Below are 20,684 nucleotides of genomic sequence, written 5' to 3'. Positions count from 1 at the left end.
TCTCAAAGCCAATCTGACTGCACGGAATAACGCATCAACATCTTGCTACGGAATGCCTACGTGCTTCACATGTCGCGATGCGGATGCCGTGCCAATTGCCATGGACGCCGCCCGCAAGTTCCATCCAATCAATCATCCACGACCCCTCCTCAGATCGGAAGGAAATCTGGACAACGCACGCACACTCACATCCCTATGCTCATATCCCTATGAACATGCGTACGCAAATCCTACCTCTATGAGAATCTTCGAAGATTGAGCCGTCAAATTCTCAAGACTGATGACCACATGCACGACGAAAACATCACATACCACTGAATGCACAATATCATTAAATTACAAAATATTCGCTCCCATAGAAAGAGGAGGCCGCAGTTTTTTTAGACCCAAACCTACCTGGCAAGAGGCCGTCCGGTCCGAGTAGGACCCAGCAGGCAGGCGCAGTGCGGCCCATATGCTGATGACGAAAGACGGCCCGAGACGAAACAAGGCCCGTGCAGAAGTTTCTTCTCCCGACTGCCGGGCCCGGCCCAACGATCGTTCCCGCAAGCAACCACACCTTATCCCCTCGCTACCCCCCCTCCTCCCTGCCCGCCGCGTTCCGAGCTCGCTGGTCGCTGCTGCTCCCCTCCGCTCCTCCGATCCTTGCGCCGGCGGCCACTCACGCACCGCCGCGCGCGCCGGACGAAATGGAAGCAGCACCAGCCCTACGCACATTCTCCCCTTCCTCGCCCTCCCCAGCGGGAGCCGGACCCCGCCGTGCTCTCGCGGCCCCAGCCCCGCGGCTCGCCCGGGCGCTCGCGGCGCCGCCTCGGCCCCGCGCCGTCGCCTCCTCCCGCGCGCCGCTGGTGGTCTCCAGCCCTCCGCCGCCGCCCGCGGCGTCGGGTGCGCCCGCGCCGACCCCCGCGCACGCCAAGGTCGACCGCTCCGGCCGCTTCTGCAGCCCCCGCGCCGCCCGGGAGCTCGCGCTGTGAGTTTCGTCCCTCCCCCCCCGCTCCTCTCCTGCCGCGTCGCCTTTGCTCGGTCCTTTTCGCGGGGTGAACCGCTGCTTCCACGTTGTCGCAGGATGATTTCCTACGCCGCGTGCCTGGAGGGCGCCGACGTCGTCCGGCTCTTCGACCGACGGATCAGTGCGAGGCGAGGTCAGGATTCCTCCGTTTCTTCCTCGCGTGTCTGTTTCGAGGACCAGCGCGTCGACAGTCGAGCTGCTCGGCTCGAATTTGTGGCGTTCTCGAGATGGATTTGGTTTTGCTGTTCCTTCTCTTATTCGGTTCCACCACGTTTGTTCAGAGCCCGGGTATGTTTTCGACAAGGCGTGCCTGTTGAGTTACAACCATATGAGCTTCGGCGGGGGACCTCTTGAGGTTGGGACGGAGGAGGAGGCCGAGAAGCTGACCAGCCAGAACGAGATGGATTCGGCCAACGGTAACGACTATACGACCTTGCAACTTCCAGTTCATGTCTGAAGACAGTTCACTTCTAGATGTTAAATGCGCTTACAGCAGGAGCCGTAACTTGTTCCAAAATCTGGGACATCTCAGGCTTCCAATTTGATAATAATTTTAAGATGGAATATCCCTATCCAGGGAGCTCCCGAAGAGGACTAGCTCAGTTGGTTGCCAATTCCATTATACTAGCAAACATTTACAGTTATGCTTTGGACAGAGATTTAGCTGATTCCTCTTTGGATAAATTTCAAGCTGGTGCTGTGAACTTCAGACCATCAAACTAGAATAGTTAATGCAGTGTTTTGACTTCTGAACGTGCATGGTGCTAGGAAAGGAGCTGGGTGGTGCCTGACACCTGATTGGAATAGTAGGCAATTAGGCTCTAGGCTGATGCCTGACATGTAACACCTAGATTAGGCTAGGTGGTCAACTTAAGAACAGTGGCATACTCATTTACTGAGTTCGACCTCAAATTCAAGATTCAAATGGGTGTGTATCTCAAATTTTTTTGTTTGCAGGCTGAGTTTTAAGAGAGCAAGGCTCAATTCTTTAGTTCGTTTTGGTCTGTTCTATTCTCAAAATATGTGACGGAACACTCTAAATTGACAAGTTGATATTTTTTCACCTTCACCAGTGTGCATGTTTTCCACCAGGTTAACGACATTGGCATCTATACTGTTCTCCAGTGTTTGGTTATTGTTGTGCAAATAATTTGACATGTTTTGTCTCATAATCAGAAGCAGAAGTTCTTTCAGCTCCTCCAAAGTTGGTTTACAACAACTTTGTCTTAAGGTATACTTTCCTTCCTGTCCCATTCTATTAAAGGCATAAATTGGGTATTGGCACAATGTGTTCTGATATATACAATAAAATTTAATGCGCATTTGATATTTAGTTCCACTGCTCTTATACTTGCATTTCTCATTAGATGTTTCCTAATACAGGTTGTCCAGGGAGCTTTTAGTGGCTGTTGCCAGTGGATGGGATAAACATGTTGATATCATCGACAAAATAATTCCCCAGACTTGGAAGGTCGGGTACCTTTTCCTAATCTTGTTTCTATCCATCAGATCTTTCCAACATTCATGAAGCTATTCATATGTTTATAAGTTTGGTTCATTGTGTCCTTATTCTGTACAGTATGTGGCATCACCTTTTTTCACTACACTGAACAAGTGAATAATCGCTCTGGTGCATGCCAAAAGCTGTATGGCCATCCAGGGCTATTTCCTGTTTTCCCTTTTGACATTGCTTGGCCACTTGTTCAGTATGATGCAGTGAATTTGAGGTCTCTGATGTTGTGGCATAATCCATGCTTTTTTTTTACACTTCACGTTTTTGCCTCATCACTATACTTAATTTTTCTGCATAGTTAATTAGTTCATTGCTATATGCACCAATGTTTTCTACGGTCTTAATTGTTTTATTTCAATGTTTGTTGCTACAAGTTGTTTTTTTAATAAAAAATAAGCCAACATAATCTACACTTCGTTGATTCCTTGTTCTTCAATTTTTGATCTGCTTGCTATTGAAACTAGTGTCCATGTTGTGCCTCTTCGTATTTTAGTATTTTGGTTAGATTGTGTCCTTATGAAAAAGCTTGATGTTCACACATGTAAATTTTTGTGGTCAGGATGAGCCTGTGGCAAGGATACTTGAGCTCTGCATTCTCCACATTGCTATGGCAGAGATGACATCAAAAGGAACACCTCACAAAGTTGTCATTAATGAGGTCCCCCACCCCACCCCCCAATCTGTGCAGTGTAAAAAAAGAATGGTGTTATATCTAACTATATTTGGGTACTCATAGAATGAATGTCTCTTCATACACCTTATTTTTCAGGCAGTAGATCTGGCAAAACGATTTTGTGACGGTGGTGCCCCTCGGGTAATCAATGGATGCCTTCGAACATTTGTAAAAGATCACGTTGACACTACAGGTACTAGTCAGGCTGCTGAATCAAAAGCGTGAGATTTTGCAAGTACCATGTATCGTACATCAGAATCATGGCTGAAGTGCAGAATTATGGAGAAAACATAGCTCGTCTCCAAATTCAGGCAAAGTCTTTTCATCTTGAAGGAACCAAACATGCTAGGCTCGACAAGGAGCCGGAAATACTTCTGTCTTACTGAATATTACACTACTTGGTGAAGTATACAGAGACAGAACGCCTGGTGTTGCACATTCATGATCCATCTGAAACAACAGGAGGGTACTGGTTCTGATAGCCTATAGTCCTGCTGATTAATGTGGTCAGATACTAAGATGAATTACAAATTCTGTAAAAACTTGATGTATATGTAAGAGGTTGTCCTTGGCACTGGCTCACGCTTGGAGAGACTCGGATGTTTCCATTTTCATTATGTGATGCAATGCACACACACTGACACACTCATTTAGGATAATGAATTTCTCAGATTGCATATGGTGTGTGTGCTTCTACTTGCATTCATTTAAATTTCTTTAAACCAGACTCTTTTAAGATTGAGAAATTTGCAACATACCACCTACAAATATTTTAAAAAAACCCAAATGCAGGTGGTTTTGTTTGTCTCACATCTGCAGGTTATATTTGTTTTCGTAGTCCCACTGGCTGTATTGACCATCTAGATGACATACTGTTATACGAATCTTATGTTAGTTCATAAACTTCACTATGTTCTCCCTTTGTCCAGTGTGTGGTAATGTATAATGTATTGAGTTTAGTAAAAGGTCATGTGATTTTTTATCTCCAACCAATACTATATATGGACAAGAAGTGTTCAGGATATTTTCAGAGAAATTTGGAACCTTCATACTAAAGGAAACACAAGATATTCATCCTAAAATGAAAAAAAAGACGTATATATTAGGGCTATACGGATTCGAACCGCAGACCTTCTTGGTAAAACAAATCAAACGGATTATTATCGAAATGATTCGAACTCCCTTTAGTTGGATATTTAGGCTTGACCTATTGTAATTCAGATGGTTTTTGTTCGGTTTGCATGTTTCTTGCTTAGTCGACGTTGAAGCTTTTTAAAAAATAGAAGTTGAAACTTTAGGCCCATTTCAAATTCACATGCTATTCATCGATAGATTAACATTTGGATGAACTACAAAGTGAATGCAAAAAAATCAATATGTTTTACGGGTGGGTACCAAAGATCTTAGTAACTATACATTCACATGATGCAAGTGCATTTGAGGTTTAAATTAACTAAACGATCTCAGTTGTTAAAGTAACTATCTCAACATCTTCATATAGCAATTTGAAGGACATTCTCATACCAATAGAGAATGGGAATAATATAATGCAAACCAAATCTTGGTATAACCATTAACACTTCAATTCACGAAAAAAGTGTTTCCAAGGAAAAATCATGATACTGAAAATAACATTGTGTCACATTGATAAACCCCATGTGCCAACCTCACATTATTTGGATTAGATTTTTTAGGTTAAATTTCGATTAGATTTTTCAACATAGCCCGATTTTCTTAAAAAAATGCTAGTGGCACCAAATCTTTTATCATTGCATAGAATCCAAACTTTCCATACACGTTTTCGTTGGCGACAACATTTAGTTGTGATGACATGTGTATGAACGAGAGAAAACCAGCGGCGGCGGCGGCTCACGCGGTTTTTAGTGACCACTGTGGGGCTCCGCTTCTATATATAGCCGCTAAAATAGAGGAATGCTCTCATTCCCCTTTCATGAATCTCAATTCTCGTTTACAATTTCGGCGCTTCGTCTTCCCCTCTCCTTTCCACTGCTTGCTTCCATGTAGCATCATGCGTCCATCCCCATCTGCGACCACTGTCGCCGGCTTCGGAGCACCACCGCCGCCGCCATCGTCCCTTTCCCCTTCCCCTACCTATCTCTCAGTCCCCGATCTTAATGCTGCCGCTAATCTCTTCAGTCATAGGTGCTCCCTTTCTTCCTCGTGGATCTCCATCCGCATCTCTCTCCCTCTGCTACGGATACGCCACCGAGCTATTATCGACAGATCGGATCCCTCCCTCAACCGAAACCCGCAAGGGCATGTTCATGTCTTTGCCTGGAATCATAGCCCTTTTCGCATGAAGTCGCCGTCCGTCGTACCAGATCTGAGGTAAATTTATTTTGTGAATCTTTTGGTAATAAATATTCTTTTTTTGCATGGGAGTTAAATATATACCGCCTTAGAATTCAGATGCCGATTTTACCTTGTAATGCACCTCCGTCTCTGATTTTTACTTTAATGCTAGATCTTCCTGTTGATTTTTCTCTTTTAATCCCCACTAGACTTGTCCATCTTTCTTGAATTCTTTCCCGGGATATCTTAAGCAACAATCAAGCACGCACAAGGGGCATGCAGTTTGCCTAACCATCCTCACAGCCATGCCAGGCCAGCACACAGAAAACGGCCAGCGCCAGTGCTGCCCAGCCCAGCGCAGCCTTTGCCGCACTGCAATGCAACAGCGCGCTGCACACACCCCTCACGCGTTCTTCTTCCTCGCGGCTCTATCCTCTAGCTACTGCCAGCAAGGGGCGCGAGGCCTTGGTAGCTTTGCGCCTCGCGCACCCTTCCGCTACATCCATGGCCAGATGTCCGCGTAGCCACAAAAAGATTCCCGGCCGCCGAAAGATCGATCGCACCAGCCTAGGGACCTGCGGATTGCTAATTTGCCGTACCGGGGCCCGAAAATCTTCTGAGATTATTAGCATCCCCTGCGGCAGATTATTGCTGGCTTGGACGGCTAAGTATTTGGGTGGTGCAGATCCTCGATCCAAATTGTGCCGGATAAGAAATTAGCATTGACAGATATGGTGGCCATATAGCCTTTGACAACCTTACTCTATACAAAATAGTACTCCATCCGTCCCAAATTATTAGTCATTTTGGCTTTTCTAGATATATCAATTTTGCTATGCATCTAATAATTTGGGACGGAGAGAGTAGATCTCAATTGTAGCATACATCGCATGATTTGTAACCAAATATCTATGTTTGGAGCAGCAAATTATAAGAAAGTCTTATCTTCATTTGAGTTTGTTGAAAAAAATATAGCATCTTTGCATTTGAAGTGTTAGCCCATGCTCTTAATATTAAGTTTAAAAGAAGCTTCATGTTCATTCTCAAAGTCTAAAAAGCTAAGTTACCACATTGAACCAAAAAGGGAAAAGGGTGAATGTGTTGTTTTTTTACTTTGAATAAATTGCTCGCACCATATAATAACCTATATGATGTACAAACATGTAAACTGATGTACAAACATGTCAAATATGTGTAACTGTATGTACCACCACATGTATACCACGGAGTGTGTATTTTGTCACGGTGCCAACAGTTTGAATTATTAATTAATCGGTAGAGAAAGGTATAAGAATTGTTATCGTAGTGGGCATGAATACCATAACTCAAGTTAGTGATATGAAGCGTGCAATGAGCCAATGAGGCAAGGCGCGACCTATAGACTATTGACGATGAAGCTCAATGCACGTGCCTACTTTTTGTACAAAAAAGAAAAACAAAATGCACGTGCCTTGATGATGGCAAAACCTTGAACTCGTCAGTGGAGGAGACGGACATATAGTAATAGTCTAACTTCTATACAGCCAAACCCGACCGCACCTCAGATTGCTTGAGCGCTCCTCGTCTGACGCGTGGCACCGTGCGGCTCGGGGATGAGACACAGCTCGTAAACACTACACATAACATAGAAACAACATCGAAGAAGTGGGGGCTGTGCTAATCGGCGTGCGCGCGCCAGGAGCGTTGCTAGCGCTCGATCAGACAGCATGCGATTTGTCTTTTTTTAGAAAGTTTCCTTCTACACGACTTCCTACTTTTAGAATTTACAACTTATATATGCACGTATAACTTCTTCTAGATAGATATCAGATATAAGATGGTATTTTTTCAGTGTAACTAGTTATGATAACTTTTCAGCACATCTTTTACGATATACATAACTTTTACCTATAATTTTTTCCAATCAACTTTTTTGTGTGATAGCTTTTTAGCACAACTTCGATGACATGTACAACTTTTACGCATAATTTTTTACCCTACTTACTAAAGGATAGTTTTAAATGTAACTTCCACACGAATATTATCAGAAAAATTTCTCACACAACTTTGATGCATAAATTCGCTATACAATTTATTGTATGAAATATTTGTTAGAAGACCATATTGGAAACACAATATAAAGAAGGTATGGAAAAGGAAAACGAAGCCGGTTAATCCGGGAAGAGACGCTTCACGTGTGCAAAAGGAAAACGAAAGGGGAAAAAAGCACCTGTATGGCCCACGCACGTTCTCGCGGTCTGATCGATCGCCGGGAAGCTCGCTAGGGCTCGCGCGCTCGATTGGATTTGCGAAGAAGTGGGGTTGGTTGAGACTTAATTGTTATTTTTCATAATAATCTAGAAATAAAAATGTTTTGCTCCCAGTATATTACGATCAATCTAATCATGTAAATTTTTAGCATTTAGTGTGTTATATTATATATAAATATATATGCTATGTACTCCCTACGTTCCAAATTGCACGTCGTTTTGGCAAATCTAGATACATAATTTTTGTTATGTATATCTAGATTTGCCAAAAACAAGGAACAGAGGGAGTATATCTTAATTCTTCTCCAATTTTTGTAATGTAGGAAATGATATTCTACAAACATTCAATACAATAAATATTGTAAGCCAAAATACAAGTAAAAAAATCTCTAAAACACGATTCCGGTGTCATTCTCTGGCTTCTCAGCGCGCCACGTCGCCTGGAAAAGCAGCGGCCGTCGGATCGGGCATCCAACGGCCACGGGACGGCCTCCGCCGCCGCAGCGCTCCGGCCCCGCTCCAGCCCCCCGTGCGCCGCTGCCGCCGCCGCTGTGGAGGCCCCGCGCCGCCGTACCCCCGCTGCTGAGCGGCCGATCCGCCACCGCGCTCCACCGCCGCGTCCTCGCCGGATCCGGCCCCGGCGCCGCCGCCCGCGGGAGGGGAGGGGAGCCGCCGGCGGCGCCAGAGAGGGACTGGGAGAGGGAGGGGCCGGCGGTGCTTGGGGAGAGGGAAGGCCGGCGCCTCGTCCTCGCCGCCTCGTTCTCGCTGCCACCACCGTCGCTGCCGGGAAGAGAGAGAGAGCGGGAGGGGGGAGGGGCGCACGGCACCACGGCGCCGCGCGCAGCCCTCGCCCGCGCCAACCGCCGCGCGCGCGCCCCGTGGGCAGAGCTCGTCGTCGCGTGCTCGAGCTCTGCCATGGCCTCCACCGCCGCGCGCACGAGCTCCGCCATGGCCTCTCGGGCACATCGAGGCCGGGCTTGCGCACATCGAGGCTCATCCACCCGGCCGCCGCCACTCCTCGACGCCGGCCCCCTCTCCTTCCCTCCCGCTGCCGCACTGGCCCCCTGCCACAGCACCCGCGGCCGCGCCGGCCTCCGCTGCCGCCCGGAGAAGGCCGACGCCGCCACGCCGTGGTCTGGCCGAGGAGGAAGGAGCGAGGAGGGAGGGGGCGACGCGGCCCTGCTCGCCCTGGAGGAGGTGGCGGAGGGGGAGGGGGCGGCCGAGGAAACTGGGGAGGGGGACAACGCGGCGGAGGGGGAGGGGGCGGCGGAGATCGAGAGGGCACAGGGAGGGGGAGATAAAGAAGAGAGGAAAAAAAGAAGAGGAAAAAAACTAGAGGAAAATAGGAAAAGAAAAAGGGAGAAATAAAAAAGAGAAAAAAAGAAAAAAAAGAAAAAAAATAGGAAAAAATTGTAACAATGAAAAAAAACAATGCGAAGATAACGAATTGACATATTCGTCCCACCTACGTTGCAATCCTAAAAAAACAAAAAATGCATCAAACTACGTACATTCTTATTCCACGTATTAAATAAACTTACACCAACTAGAATACGTTCCAGTCGTTACTACTACAATAGCAACACTATACGTACAATTCGATCACCATTTTTCTATGACTTCTCATACTACCTCCACAATAACACATCATATTTTAATATAATCGCTACTTCCTAAAAAAATATGTCTACTAATCGCAACATGTTTTCGAAAATACATTAATTATCAGACTAATTATGGTCCGCCCTCCCTAATAAACTATCTTACCCCTTCTTTCACCAAAAAAACATCAACAAAATAATATACAAAGTTTCATATAATACAAATAAAAGTTAAAAATCAAGTCCGCTGCTGCGCGGCCTTTCTAGTTTATTATTAAACTAGTGTCTTTTAATGCTTTAATTTATATTTATTCTCAAAGATATGTTTCATCATCCTTAGCTATTTTATACAAATTTCATTATCTTCAGATAAAAAATTTGCATTTTTTAATATGTCTATGATTATGCTAAGATTGGAAGTTGCCCATTATAATATTTATTGAATAATATATACCGCAATCAATTATATCAAAATATTAATAAGTTTAGTTACACTATTCGATCAATTCACAGCCTTATGGGTCATATCTGAAAGGTTGTTATATCCATGTGAGTTTTAATGGAAGATATTGATGCATATCTCACCTACCGCTCAGCGAAACTCAAGCCATGGACCAAGTCACCCATTTTACATAAGAGTAGTGTCAAGTGATAGCATATCTGGGTCGCGAAAAAAAGTGATAGCATATCTCAAAAAACCATAGCGACCCAAACAAACTGCTTTCGGTTTTCGCACGGTCCATATCTCGTAGCAGTTTTTCTACATCTCACGGTCCACAATTTTTTCAAAAGACATGGCTCAACCAAACCTATAACCTCCTAACTACTCAAGGTTAGTTTTTTTTGCAATTATACCCTTTTAAATATGTAACTTCTGGAATGAGCTTAAGGTTGTGTTTAGTTCGCGAAAAGGTTTGGATTTTGATACTGTAGCATATTTCGTTGTTACTTGACAAACAATGTCCAATTATGAATTAATTAGGCTTAAAAGATTCATTTCGTACTAATCAGTTAATTAGTTATTTTTTAAAACTATATTTAATGCTTCATGTATGTGTCCGAACATTCGATATAACGGGTATTCGATATGACGGGTACTGTAGAAATTTTTTTTGGAACTAAACATAGCCTAACTCTATTTTGTAACAGTCTTGCTATGTACTAGTACTTCACACACGAGGGTAAAATTTCAAATAAAAAGTTGCTACCGAAGCGTGGTTTGGATTCATTCGGATGTAAGTGGCGGAATGCGAGAACCGAGCAGCGCTCGGGTGGCTAGCGCAGTCGGTGGGCGCGCAGCCGGCGCGAGTTCGATTCCCAGAATCGCACTCGCGTCTCTCACCGGGGTTCGGCCCCTAATAAAATTTTAGTTGCCTCTCGCGTGTGGAGCTACAAAGGGACTGCGACGCGCTCGTCGTCTACGGAGCCTTGGAGGTTTCGGTGATCTCTCGAAGGACGCGGTCTTCGTATTTGTGTATAGTTGTAAGTGTGATTGTACACATGTGGTGTGAGTGTAGTGTGCATGTGTAGAGTGATGCGTGCATGTGTGTATGAACAGATACTACAGCTGTACCCAGATGAGAGGCGTAAAAGAAAGTGGCGTAACGCGAATGCTGAATCAACCGAAGCTCCAAAGATTTATTACACAAACAAAAAAGAAAAAAACTGGAAGCTCCAACAGAAGTCCAGCCTGTACCCCGCAGAGGATCGTCCCCGAGGCCCTGTTTGGTTTGTTGTAGCATGAGTAGCACAAAAATTTTGACCAATAATTACTGGTACTAAATAAAGACAATTTGCAAAACTAACTGCACAACCCTGCACTACTTCGCGAGATGAACCTAATGAGGTCTTTGACCGCACGATTAGATGATGGTTACTGTAGCATCATTGTAGTCAATCGTCGATTAATTACTGTCATTAGAATCGTCGTGAAAAATTACACCCATTCGTGAAAAGGTTTTGCAGATAAACTTCGTTTAGTACTCCATGCATTGGAGATTCTTTTTTCGGGAATTATGCGTGCTACTCATGCTATGCAACCAAACAGGGCCCGAGAAATGTTCGAGATCCATACGCGAACCAAGCTCTACCCGTACACCGACACCCGGGTCCCGCTCAGACCCCTACCCCACAGCTCAGCGCGCCAGATCAAACCATCACGTCACCAGACCGCGCCCATGGCGACCGGCCACAGCCGGTCCACCCGCTCCCCACTACAAATCCCACGCGCGCCCCCTACAAATTCCACCGCCTGCTCCCCGTCCACCGATACAACCCAACTCCCGCACGCATCCACCACCGCCACCACCACCCGACGACCTCTCACCCTCACGAGCCGCCTGCTCTCTCCCCCCCTCCTCGCGAGATAGATAACCCTAGCTCCCTTCCCCTTCCTTCCCCTCCTCTCCAACCCCGCTCCCGATCTCTATAAAAGACCCCGAATTTCGAAATCCCGCTCGAACCCGCGACCCGCGCGCTCCTTCCCGCCCCATTTCGGCCCCGGATCGGCGCGGATTCGCGGCGCGGAGCCGCCGGGTGCTGCGTGCGCGGTCCCGATGGCGGAGCCCGGGCTCGAGGGCAGCCAGCCGGTGGATCTGTCCAAGCACCCCTCCGGCATCGTCCCCACGCTCCAGTAAGTCCCGGATCTGGGTTCGTCTGGTGGGGGGGGGGGGGGGGGCTGCGGAGGGATCCCGGCGCACCGTGCGCCTTGGGTCGCGCGGGGGATGGGCGTGCTTTGGGTGTTCGGCGGCCGGCCGAGGGTTGGCAATCGGCAGCGGGGCGCTTCCTAACCGTGGGTGGTGGTGCGATTAGTTTGTGCCGTGAACTCGTGATTTTGTTCAGCTGGTTGGTGCTTGGAGCATCGAAATGAGCTAATCTTGACTTAGATAATTGGGGGTTTTGGTGGTAATTGTTTATTGATGCTTTTTACATCACCGAGAATTTGTGACGGACCCAACTGGAGCCAAACTGCAGCGGCAGCGAAGATCTATTTTTGATGCTTTTTTACATCACCGAGAATTTGTGACGGACCCAGCTGGAGCCAAACTGCAGCGGCAGCAAAGATCTATTTTGTGCTCGAAGTTCATGGTGGTGTTTGATTGCCCGCCGCAACTGGCCACGCCACAGAGTTTGGCAGACACACAAATTGACGCATATGTTTGGTTGGCTGCTAGGATTTGGCTGCCACAACTTTTTGCAGGTGTTTTTCACGCCACAGCTTAGGCACTGATTTTTGACACCCAACCTTCGGCGTGGACACACTTGCGGCGTGGCTGTTTATGGCTGGCAACCAAGCAGCCTCTGTATTATTTTTGTGCTATAGTCGCAGCAAGCAAAACTGATTCTTGACAACATGTCCATTCCATGTTCCGACTCCTTGCCTTCTGATTAGATATCTTACCTCAGGGAGAGGGCTTTACATTATTTGGTGAGGTTGTGAGCTGAGCATACATAATAGTTGTCTAGGTGACGGTCGTTACAATGAAAATTGTGTAATAGGTTATCTCTGCGGGACATTTTATGCTTCTCGTGGGATTTAGGTGCCAAGGGCTTATTAGTGCCATACTGCCATATTGGGTCCTGAAACGACTTTGATTAATACAAAACATTTGCGATCCAACTATGTGAAGCATAGGTTATCAGAGTGATAGTCTTACATTCAGCATGAGCTGTACATGCTGCAAATTGCCATGAAGAACAAATTAATAGCACACATTATAATGCCAAATAGTGTCATGTATGTGTTGACCAATTCAGTCTATGAAAAACAGCCTTTTTTTTGACCTACAAATCTATACTGTACTAATTTACAGTAAGAACTTCTTGATTCATCCGTGAATGCATTGTTATACTTGCTGGTGTGTATTGATTTTGGGTCAGTCCTGTGTGATTGCATTGTTTACAGAACATTTCCGCATCTAGGCTGCAGGAATTTGATCATGGCCTCTTTGACATATACTGTCATTTTGTTTGTGGCAGGAATATTGTATCAACAGTTAATTTGGATTGTAAACTTGACCTCAAAGCCATAGCTTTGCAAGCACGCAATGCAGAGTACAACCCAAAGGTATAATGGTTACCTCAGAGCAATGGCTTTGCACTGTTTTTCCTAGTGGTTTTTATCTTGCTCATGATATTTTATGGAAGTACAAACCTTTTTTTTTGGCGCGGAGGTACAAACCTTTGGAATAAGTCCATGACTGTAAACAGCATACTAGTTACAGTATCTCGTAAAACTTTGAATTTAGTAAGAACTTGCGCTTTCCTTACTACTATATGCTGAACTTCAAATAGTAGAATTTAGCAACTTGATGAGTAATACTAAGCCTTTTTTTTGTCATTCATATGCTTTTTGCAACCTTTTCTCTCTGTAATTATATATATTGTATTCTTCTCTTTGTAAACAGCGTTTTGCTGCAGTCATCATGAGAATAAGAGAACCCAAAACCACGGCTCTGATATTTGCATCGGGCAAAATGGTATGGCATCAATGTCATAAACTTTCAAATTTCAAGGATGTACATGCTTTTGGTGGCACAATTTTCCCTTGTATTAGATTTGCATGTGAAAGTTCTTGTAGCACATAGCACCTACCTGCTGTTTTATCTGATTCTTGACATAACTTTATTGCCTTAATTCCCTGTTACCATAAGATAGAAAAGGTAGCATCTTTTATTGTCGGTTTGTCACGACTTCCTTGGTTGTCATATTGTGACATCAATTAAATGTGGCGATGCAGTAATATTTTTCTTCTGAACAAATGAAGTTTCAGTAGCATGTATTTATTAGAATTGTATTTCTTTCATATAGAACTAAAATCTCGTATCAATTTATCATGATTGTGTATCTGAAGCAAGCAACCTTTAATTTTGTATCATCAGGTCTGTACTGGGGCAAAGAGCGAACAACAATCTAAGCTTGCAGCAAGAAAGGTGACATATGGCTTGCTGTCATTTTATTTAAGTTGGATCTAGTTTACTTAGAGGTCGCTGAATTCTAACACTAATCTTATTTCCAGTATGCTCGTATTATTCAGAAACTTGGCTTTCCAGCTAAATTTAAGGTATTTTTTAATACTCGTTTAAATTCACCTGAGCTTTGAGCAGTTTCATTTTGTGTGGCTGTTACTAAGTTGCTTCGCTATGCCAGGACTTCAAGATTCAGAATATTGTTGGCTCTTGTGATGTCAAGTTTCCAATTAGGCTTGAAGGCCTTGCATATTCGCATGGTGCCTTCTCAAGTGTACGTGGAATATTCCATGCTTCTTTTAGCATCACAATTAATTCTTCCATTCCTTTCTGGCTCCATTCCTTGCTAATGAAATTTTCCACTGTTTCACAGTATGAACCAGAACTGTTTCCTGGTCTGATCTATCGCATGAAACAACCAAAGATTGTTCTTTTGATTTTTGTTTCAGGCAAGATTGTTTTGACTGGTGCAAAGGTTAGCAGCCATTTCCTGTACATGTTAATATCCCTCCATTCGCTTTTCTTTTTTCTTCATTTTATACTTTGTTTTACAGGTGAGAGAGGAGACGTACACTGCTTTTGAAAACATCTATCCTGTACTGACAGAGTTCCGAAAAGTTCAGCAATGGTATGCAGTTCTTTTTTATTATGTTTATTTAAATCTATTTTGCATTGTAGAAGACTTTTACTGGAAGTGAGATTCTCTTGTTACGTTGATAAAATTCTTGCAATAATCTGGATACTTGCAGTTCACTATGTCTTGTTAGGAACATGTGGTTTGGGACTGGGCACTGGGGATTTTTACTGTTAGATTTAGTTGTAAAGTGTTGGAATTTGGAAAATGGCCTTCCAAACAATCTTCTCATGGTATTCTGGTTATTCAAATCAGATTACATGATCAGCGATAAGAAAGAAGCTGATACAACAATCTTGTTGGGTGATTTGAAATGTTCAACTGTCTTATGTTTTATGTATGATTATGAAGTTGCTGAAATGTTTTGCTCCTTGACATCATACCAATGATGCATGCAAATAGTATGCTATACCAGCTATAGCTAACTTGTTAGTAGCTGCTTGGGCGAATCTTTCCTTCTCTTTTATTTAGTAATTCGTCACAATACATGCAACACTATAATTTTTCTATAAAAGACTAATTTTTTACTGTTACATCCTATTTGCAGATGGCTCGAAGATTACGCCCTCCTAATTACAAGCTTCCTTGAGATTTTTCTATTGTGACCATAACATTAACTGTACATTAAAATTCTGGAGGAGCTTATAGCATCTTGTAATTTATGTATGCTTTGGTATGTGTAGTGGTTGGGTGGGTTTGTTATGGAAGCTGATGGAACAGTGGGAGATTTGTTTGGATTGGTCCGTTTGGGTAGGCCTTAGTGATCGGGTACACCTTATCATGTGTCATTTGAGTAGTTTGTGTGAACTGCAAGGTACATGCATGTCCCATGTGGTTGCAGCGTTAACTCAGTACTAACAAGAGTAGAGAAATTTTCCCCTAGTTTGTTCGAGACATGAGTCCCTTAAAGTCTTTTCTGAGTATCTTTCAGTGTGCTGTGCAATGATGAAGAGGCTGCAGTGTATGTTGGGGCAACCACTATGTAATGTTGGAACTGTGACTGATAATAAGTTATCTGTTATATTTGAGACTTAGGGCAGTGGGAACTGTCACTGATAATAAGTTATCTGTTATATATGAGACTTAGGGCAGTGGGTTCATCCTGTTGGTGATCATTGTGTGGTTGAACCTGTGATCGCTATCAATACTGGTCTGGTTCTGTTTTTGTGTATCGCTATCAATATTGGTCTGGTTCTGTTTTAGTGTGGTCGCTGATTGGCATGGAATTTGTTGTGTTTCTGTTTCTGTTCTGAAATTTTGCTACATTTATGCTTGGTATTGTGCTGAAGTTGCTTGCTGAGGTGAAGAACTGAATTCAACGTATTGTATGAAGTTCAGCTAATGAGTTGCATATTGCATAAAACTCTGTTTTTGTGGCACGCTTCTATGATTTTGGCTTATCCGCTTTCGGTTTATTTCGGATGATTCAATAGTGTTCTGCTAACTTGTGTTGTTTTTTATCAAGTTGTGTTGGGTTGTACATATCCAGCAGTAAGCGATCGATTGTCGGCAGACATCGGCCGTGCGTGTGTGGCCCTAGTTACTCATTGAGGCCTTGTTATCTGCAAATGATTGAATGCTAGACCTTTCGTTTGAAGTGACCTTTTATCCGAGATCTCTCGGAGAAAAGAAAAGAAATTGTAACAAAGTAGGCTTATCCTAGTGCCAAAGCTACATTGAAAGTGTGGCAATCAGTTCGCAGGATACAAGTTGGCGGCGACGGGGACTTCCGTTGCTGGTGCAAGCCAGTTGCATGGATCCTCAAACCCAACTCTGGTGCTTTTGTACCAAACAAGTCGCTCTTGAGGTTCGACTTTTCAGTTGCAAAAACGAAACCAAACATTTCAGGTGTCCTCCCAGCTCTGCTTCTCTTGTGAGGTCGATCAAGCAGTTGTAGGGAGAAAGAGCAGTGATTGGAGCGGGAAACAGCTTTCCGGTTGTAGACTAAATGAACCAGCTAGCAAAACTAAAAATCTGTTTTTTTTCACCGAACTTGCTAAGGTGTTTCACCGGGCGTTGAGATTAAGACCATATTAGTGTTGATCCGTCGACTAGTTGGCATCTCCATGCACCCGTGTCAATGTCACCTAATTTTTCAATGATTCGTATCATCACCGATCACCGACCCTCGCATAACAGTTGTAACAGAAACATAAATTTTCTTTGAGACCAGCTGCAGAGAGGTGAGGGAGGAGAGAAAAATAAATAGTGGAGAGAGTTACTAACAAACTTAAGGGAATATGGTACATATCAAGAGTCTGCATGTTTGTTGATTAAGCAAGTTTTGATCTCAAATGAAACACTTAACAAGTTTAGAGACATGAAGTTTAGGGATTTAGACACACATGCGAACAATCCTAGAAACCATCAGAGTTCTTACTTCTAAGTCCACCCTTATTTCGTGTATACTGGCATACTGGACTATAGCCTACAGGTACTAGAGTACTAGACCGCAGAGTTGACCGGAACAGCAATAATGAATAACTATTCCCCCACTCAACAAGTCAACATCACATTGCACCGGCGCAAGGCGTCAACCGGCACCGGCACCTGATGGCAAACGGCGGCGCGGCCAGCGCCAGCCACCTGCTGCTGCCGTCCGGTGGCACAGTGAAAGAGATGGGTCCGCCGGCGGCCTTTCTTCCCCCATCCCAACGCTCATGTATGTACATCGAGCGTTCCAGGGTCACTGCGGCCGAGCCCCGCCGAAGTACTGCGCGCCCAGCTCGTACTTGTTGGAGGCGCCGGCGGCGGCGCCGGCCGCCGCTGACGACGACGGCGGGGAGCCGTGCTGGTGCGCGCCCTCGTAGACGACGCGGAGGGCCCCGCTGGGGTCGCTCGGGTGCCACTCCACCTTTTTCTTGGCGCCGCACAGCCTGTGCCGGCACCGGAAGTAGCTCCTGCATGCACCACCATCCAACCCACGCATCAAATTATTAGTAAAAGCAAATTGAGCAATTTGCAGGCTTTGACCGTAATAAAGCGACGATTTTTCAGCTGATTATTGTTCTTCCTGGCGATAAGATACGGCAGCGAGCATTGTATGCACAAGGCTATTCATGAATGGCCGTCACATCGATTGAAATATTCAATCATCAAAAGGATTTGAATTGATGCTGGGAGAGGGATGGACACAGGTCAAGACTCGTTGATTGAGAAGCTGATGTACACGTGTGGCGGAAATTGAAAACAAAATTATGTTATGCATTTTCGAGATCGGATTGATGCCAAAAACGCAAGCATGTTATCGATCATCGGAACAAATACCTGAATTTCTGGATGTTCTTGATGAACTTCTGCCCGTACTTCTTCCACTCGTAGCCGTCTTCGGGCATCACCAGCTGGCTGCCGTTGCCGGTCTCTGACGACGCCTCCGCCGCCGCCGCCTCCACCTCCACCTCCGCCACCACCGCCTCCGCCTCCGCCGCCGCAGCCACTACCGCCTCCGCCTCCTTCTCTTGATTTCTGTCTCCTGCGCTCCCTCTGCATGCACCATTACAGTAGTTTTTGTGTCAAGAACATTAGCAACACACTTAACAACCTGTAGCATAGCTCTCTGCCGGGTGCTTATTTAGCTTCTACAGTTATGCAAAAGTTGATCGAAATAGCAGGATCAGCTGATCTGCTTAAAACAATTACTACTGTTAGCAAATTAAATATGTGCATAAATCGAATAGGCCATACATGTACCATGAACCTGTACATCTGTTCTGGACGATACCTCCATGTTGCTACATAAAAATTTGAAAAACCAATGGCGAACCATGCATGAGAACCAAAGCCAAATGATAACTTGCCAACCCTAAAACGGAGTTTGATGTAACGCAGGCACCAAAACAACCCAGAGAGAAGAAGGTGAACAAAAACATCCAAACCATTAATTCCTTGTTAATATGTTAATAGGCAGCCAAATTGATTCATTCCAAACGAGAGAGAGAGAGAGAGAGAGAGAGAGAGAGAGAGAGAGAGAGAGAGACATTGCGTTGGGCTGTGAGCTTGATGATGATGATGCCATGGATGCCGGTCGCCGTACGTCTACGCCCAGTGCTCTTCTACTCCCATGTTATCTCAAGTGAACAAAACATAGAGAGAGAGAGAGAGAGAGAGAGAGAGAGAGAGAGAGAGAGAGAGAGAGAGAGAGAGAGAGAGTAGTTATAGTAGTAGTGACGAGCTCTTTTTGGGTGTTATATTTATTATCAAGGATTCAAGGTTTAGTCAATCGTATGGAAGCTTCTCAGATGCGACGCTAGCGTCGTCAAAATGAAGCATGAGCAAATTTTTGGGTTCACATACTGTTCTACCCAACTTCGCCACTAGTTTCTTGAACTACATATTTAGGTGTCTAAAATTTAACAATTTTCAAGCCACTGGATGAAAAAAAAAACACTTGAAACATTGAAGGAGTTGGACAATGTTTGCAACATTATAGTGAGAGCCGAAACATGCTCCATTCATCTATGACATCCAACATAATAACATCACAACATTAAATATCTCACCTAAAATAAATGAAAATTTTGTTTGTTCAATACAACTAACCAATATGGTCTCATCTCCTTATTGTTAGTATAAATCTAACAAAGCTTAGCAAAAACTTGACTAACCAGGATCACTAATCCAAAGTAGATCACACATAGTACATTAACTAATGCGGAATCGATTAGATTCGGTTCTATACCAGCGGTAGTGGTGTTCATAGCGCCGCTGGAAGTAGGTGTAGGCGTCACGTCGTCGACGGCGTGGACGGTGTCGGGGACGTAGCGCAGACGCTCCTTGAGCGTCCTCTCGGGGTAGCGGCGACCTTCAGGTCGCCACCGGCACTGCCCCGGGCGTGGAACTCGCACTTCTGAGCCTTCCAGTGCTCTGAATGATTGGTGGTGGTGGAAAAGATTAGGTTAGATTAACCCTGGGGTTAACCCTCTTATTTATAAGCACTGTAGTCTGTAGGCCCAGGGCCGAGCCCAATGGGCTTAGGTTTGCCTCCCGATCAAGACATTCGCGGATAGGTTCTGTTGAACCGATCCGTAAACTCACGGGGTGAGATCTCCCCCTTTTCTCTTGGTTCTGTTGTTGACAGAGGTCAACCAAATCAAAACCAACACTTATAACTATAAAGACACATACAACATCTACCATTGGGATAGCAATAGATATTTTTTTAAAAACGACCAGGAGTTTCTTTTCAAAAAAAAAACGACCAGGAGTTACTGATGGGCATTACTCCCTCCATTGACTAAATAACATGTTTTGGGTTAGATGTAGACTACTCCCTCCGTTCCAAATTATAGGTCGTTTGACTTTTTTGACACCAAGTTTGACCACTTGTATTATTCAAAAAATTTGTACAAACATAGTCAACTTTAGCATTCTTGAAGAACTTGTATTGATAAAGCAAGTCACAACAAAAGAAATGATATTTTACACAAATTTGTGAATAAGACGAGTGGTTATACTTGGGGTCGAAAAAGTCAAACGACATATAATTTGGAACGGAGGGAGTACTATTTACTTAACCACTTATTCTTTGGTTGTAAATCACTTTTATGTATTGAATTTTGATATTTTAAACAACATGGTGAGAAGATTTGCCTTAAGAAGCTATCATGTTTTTATAAATATACTGCAAAAGAATATTATTTATAGTTGGTTAATTTTTATAGACTGTGTCGACATCCTCGTCCTTCAAATTTTTACCCGATGAGATATATAATAACGTGATGGTTTC

At 44.3% G+C, this 20,684-nt stretch overlaps 3 protein-coding genes across 3 annotated transcripts; 2 read left to right on the top strand and 1 right to left on the bottom strand.

Annotated features, from left to right (window-relative positions):
* The first annotated feature begins 581 nt into the window (after positions 1-581).
* Positions 582-3,874, top strand: LOC120650194 (transcription antitermination protein NusB-like). The gene is made up of 7 exons (XM_039927222.1): positions 582-970; positions 1,066-1,142; positions 1,291-1,425; positions 2,186-2,240; positions 2,393-2,480; positions 3,082-3,180; positions 3,292-3,874. The coding sequence occupies exons 1-7, from the start codon at positions 690-692 to the stop codon at positions 3,418-3,420; spliced, it is 864 nt and encodes a 287-aa protein (XP_039783156.1). The 5' UTR covers positions 582-689; the 3' UTR covers positions 3,421-3,874.
* Positions 3,875-11,631: 7,757 nt separating this feature from the next.
* On the top strand, positions 11,632-16,050 carry LOC120650193 (TATA-box-binding protein 2). The gene is made up of 9 exons (XM_039927221.1): positions 11,632-11,990; positions 13,337-13,424; positions 13,765-13,836; positions 14,239-14,289; positions 14,376-14,420; positions 14,507-14,599; positions 14,699-14,800; positions 14,880-14,953; positions 15,507-16,050. Coding segments are annotated over exons 1-9 (603 nt in total). The 5' UTR covers positions 11,632-11,913; the 3' UTR covers positions 15,508-16,050.
* A 1,131-nt stretch (positions 16,051-17,181) lies between these two features.
* LOC120650192 (WRKY transcription factor 28-like) lies at positions 17,182-18,365 on the bottom strand. The gene is made up of 2 exons (XM_039927220.1): positions 18,227-18,365; positions 17,182-17,859 (listed from the first exon to the last, which is right to left on the bottom strand). Exons 1-2 carry the CDS (start codon positions 18,292-18,294, stop codon positions 17,646-17,648), a joined length of 282 nt encoding a protein of 93 aa, XP_039783154.1. The 5' UTR covers positions 18,295-18,365; the 3' UTR covers positions 17,182-17,645.
* Positions 18,366-20,684: the final 2,319 nt, after the last annotated feature.

Source organism: Panicum virgatum, chromosome 9K, assembly GCF_016808335.1.
Source record: "Panicum virgatum strain AP13 chromosome 9K, P.virgatum_v5, whole genome shotgun sequence".
NCBI classification, from domain to species: Eukaryota; Viridiplantae; Streptophyta; class Magnoliopsida; order Poales; family Poaceae; genus Panicum; species Panicum virgatum.
The sequence above is the reverse complement of the archived record's forward strand: the minus strand, read 5'-3'. Positions and strand labels throughout refer to the sequence as shown.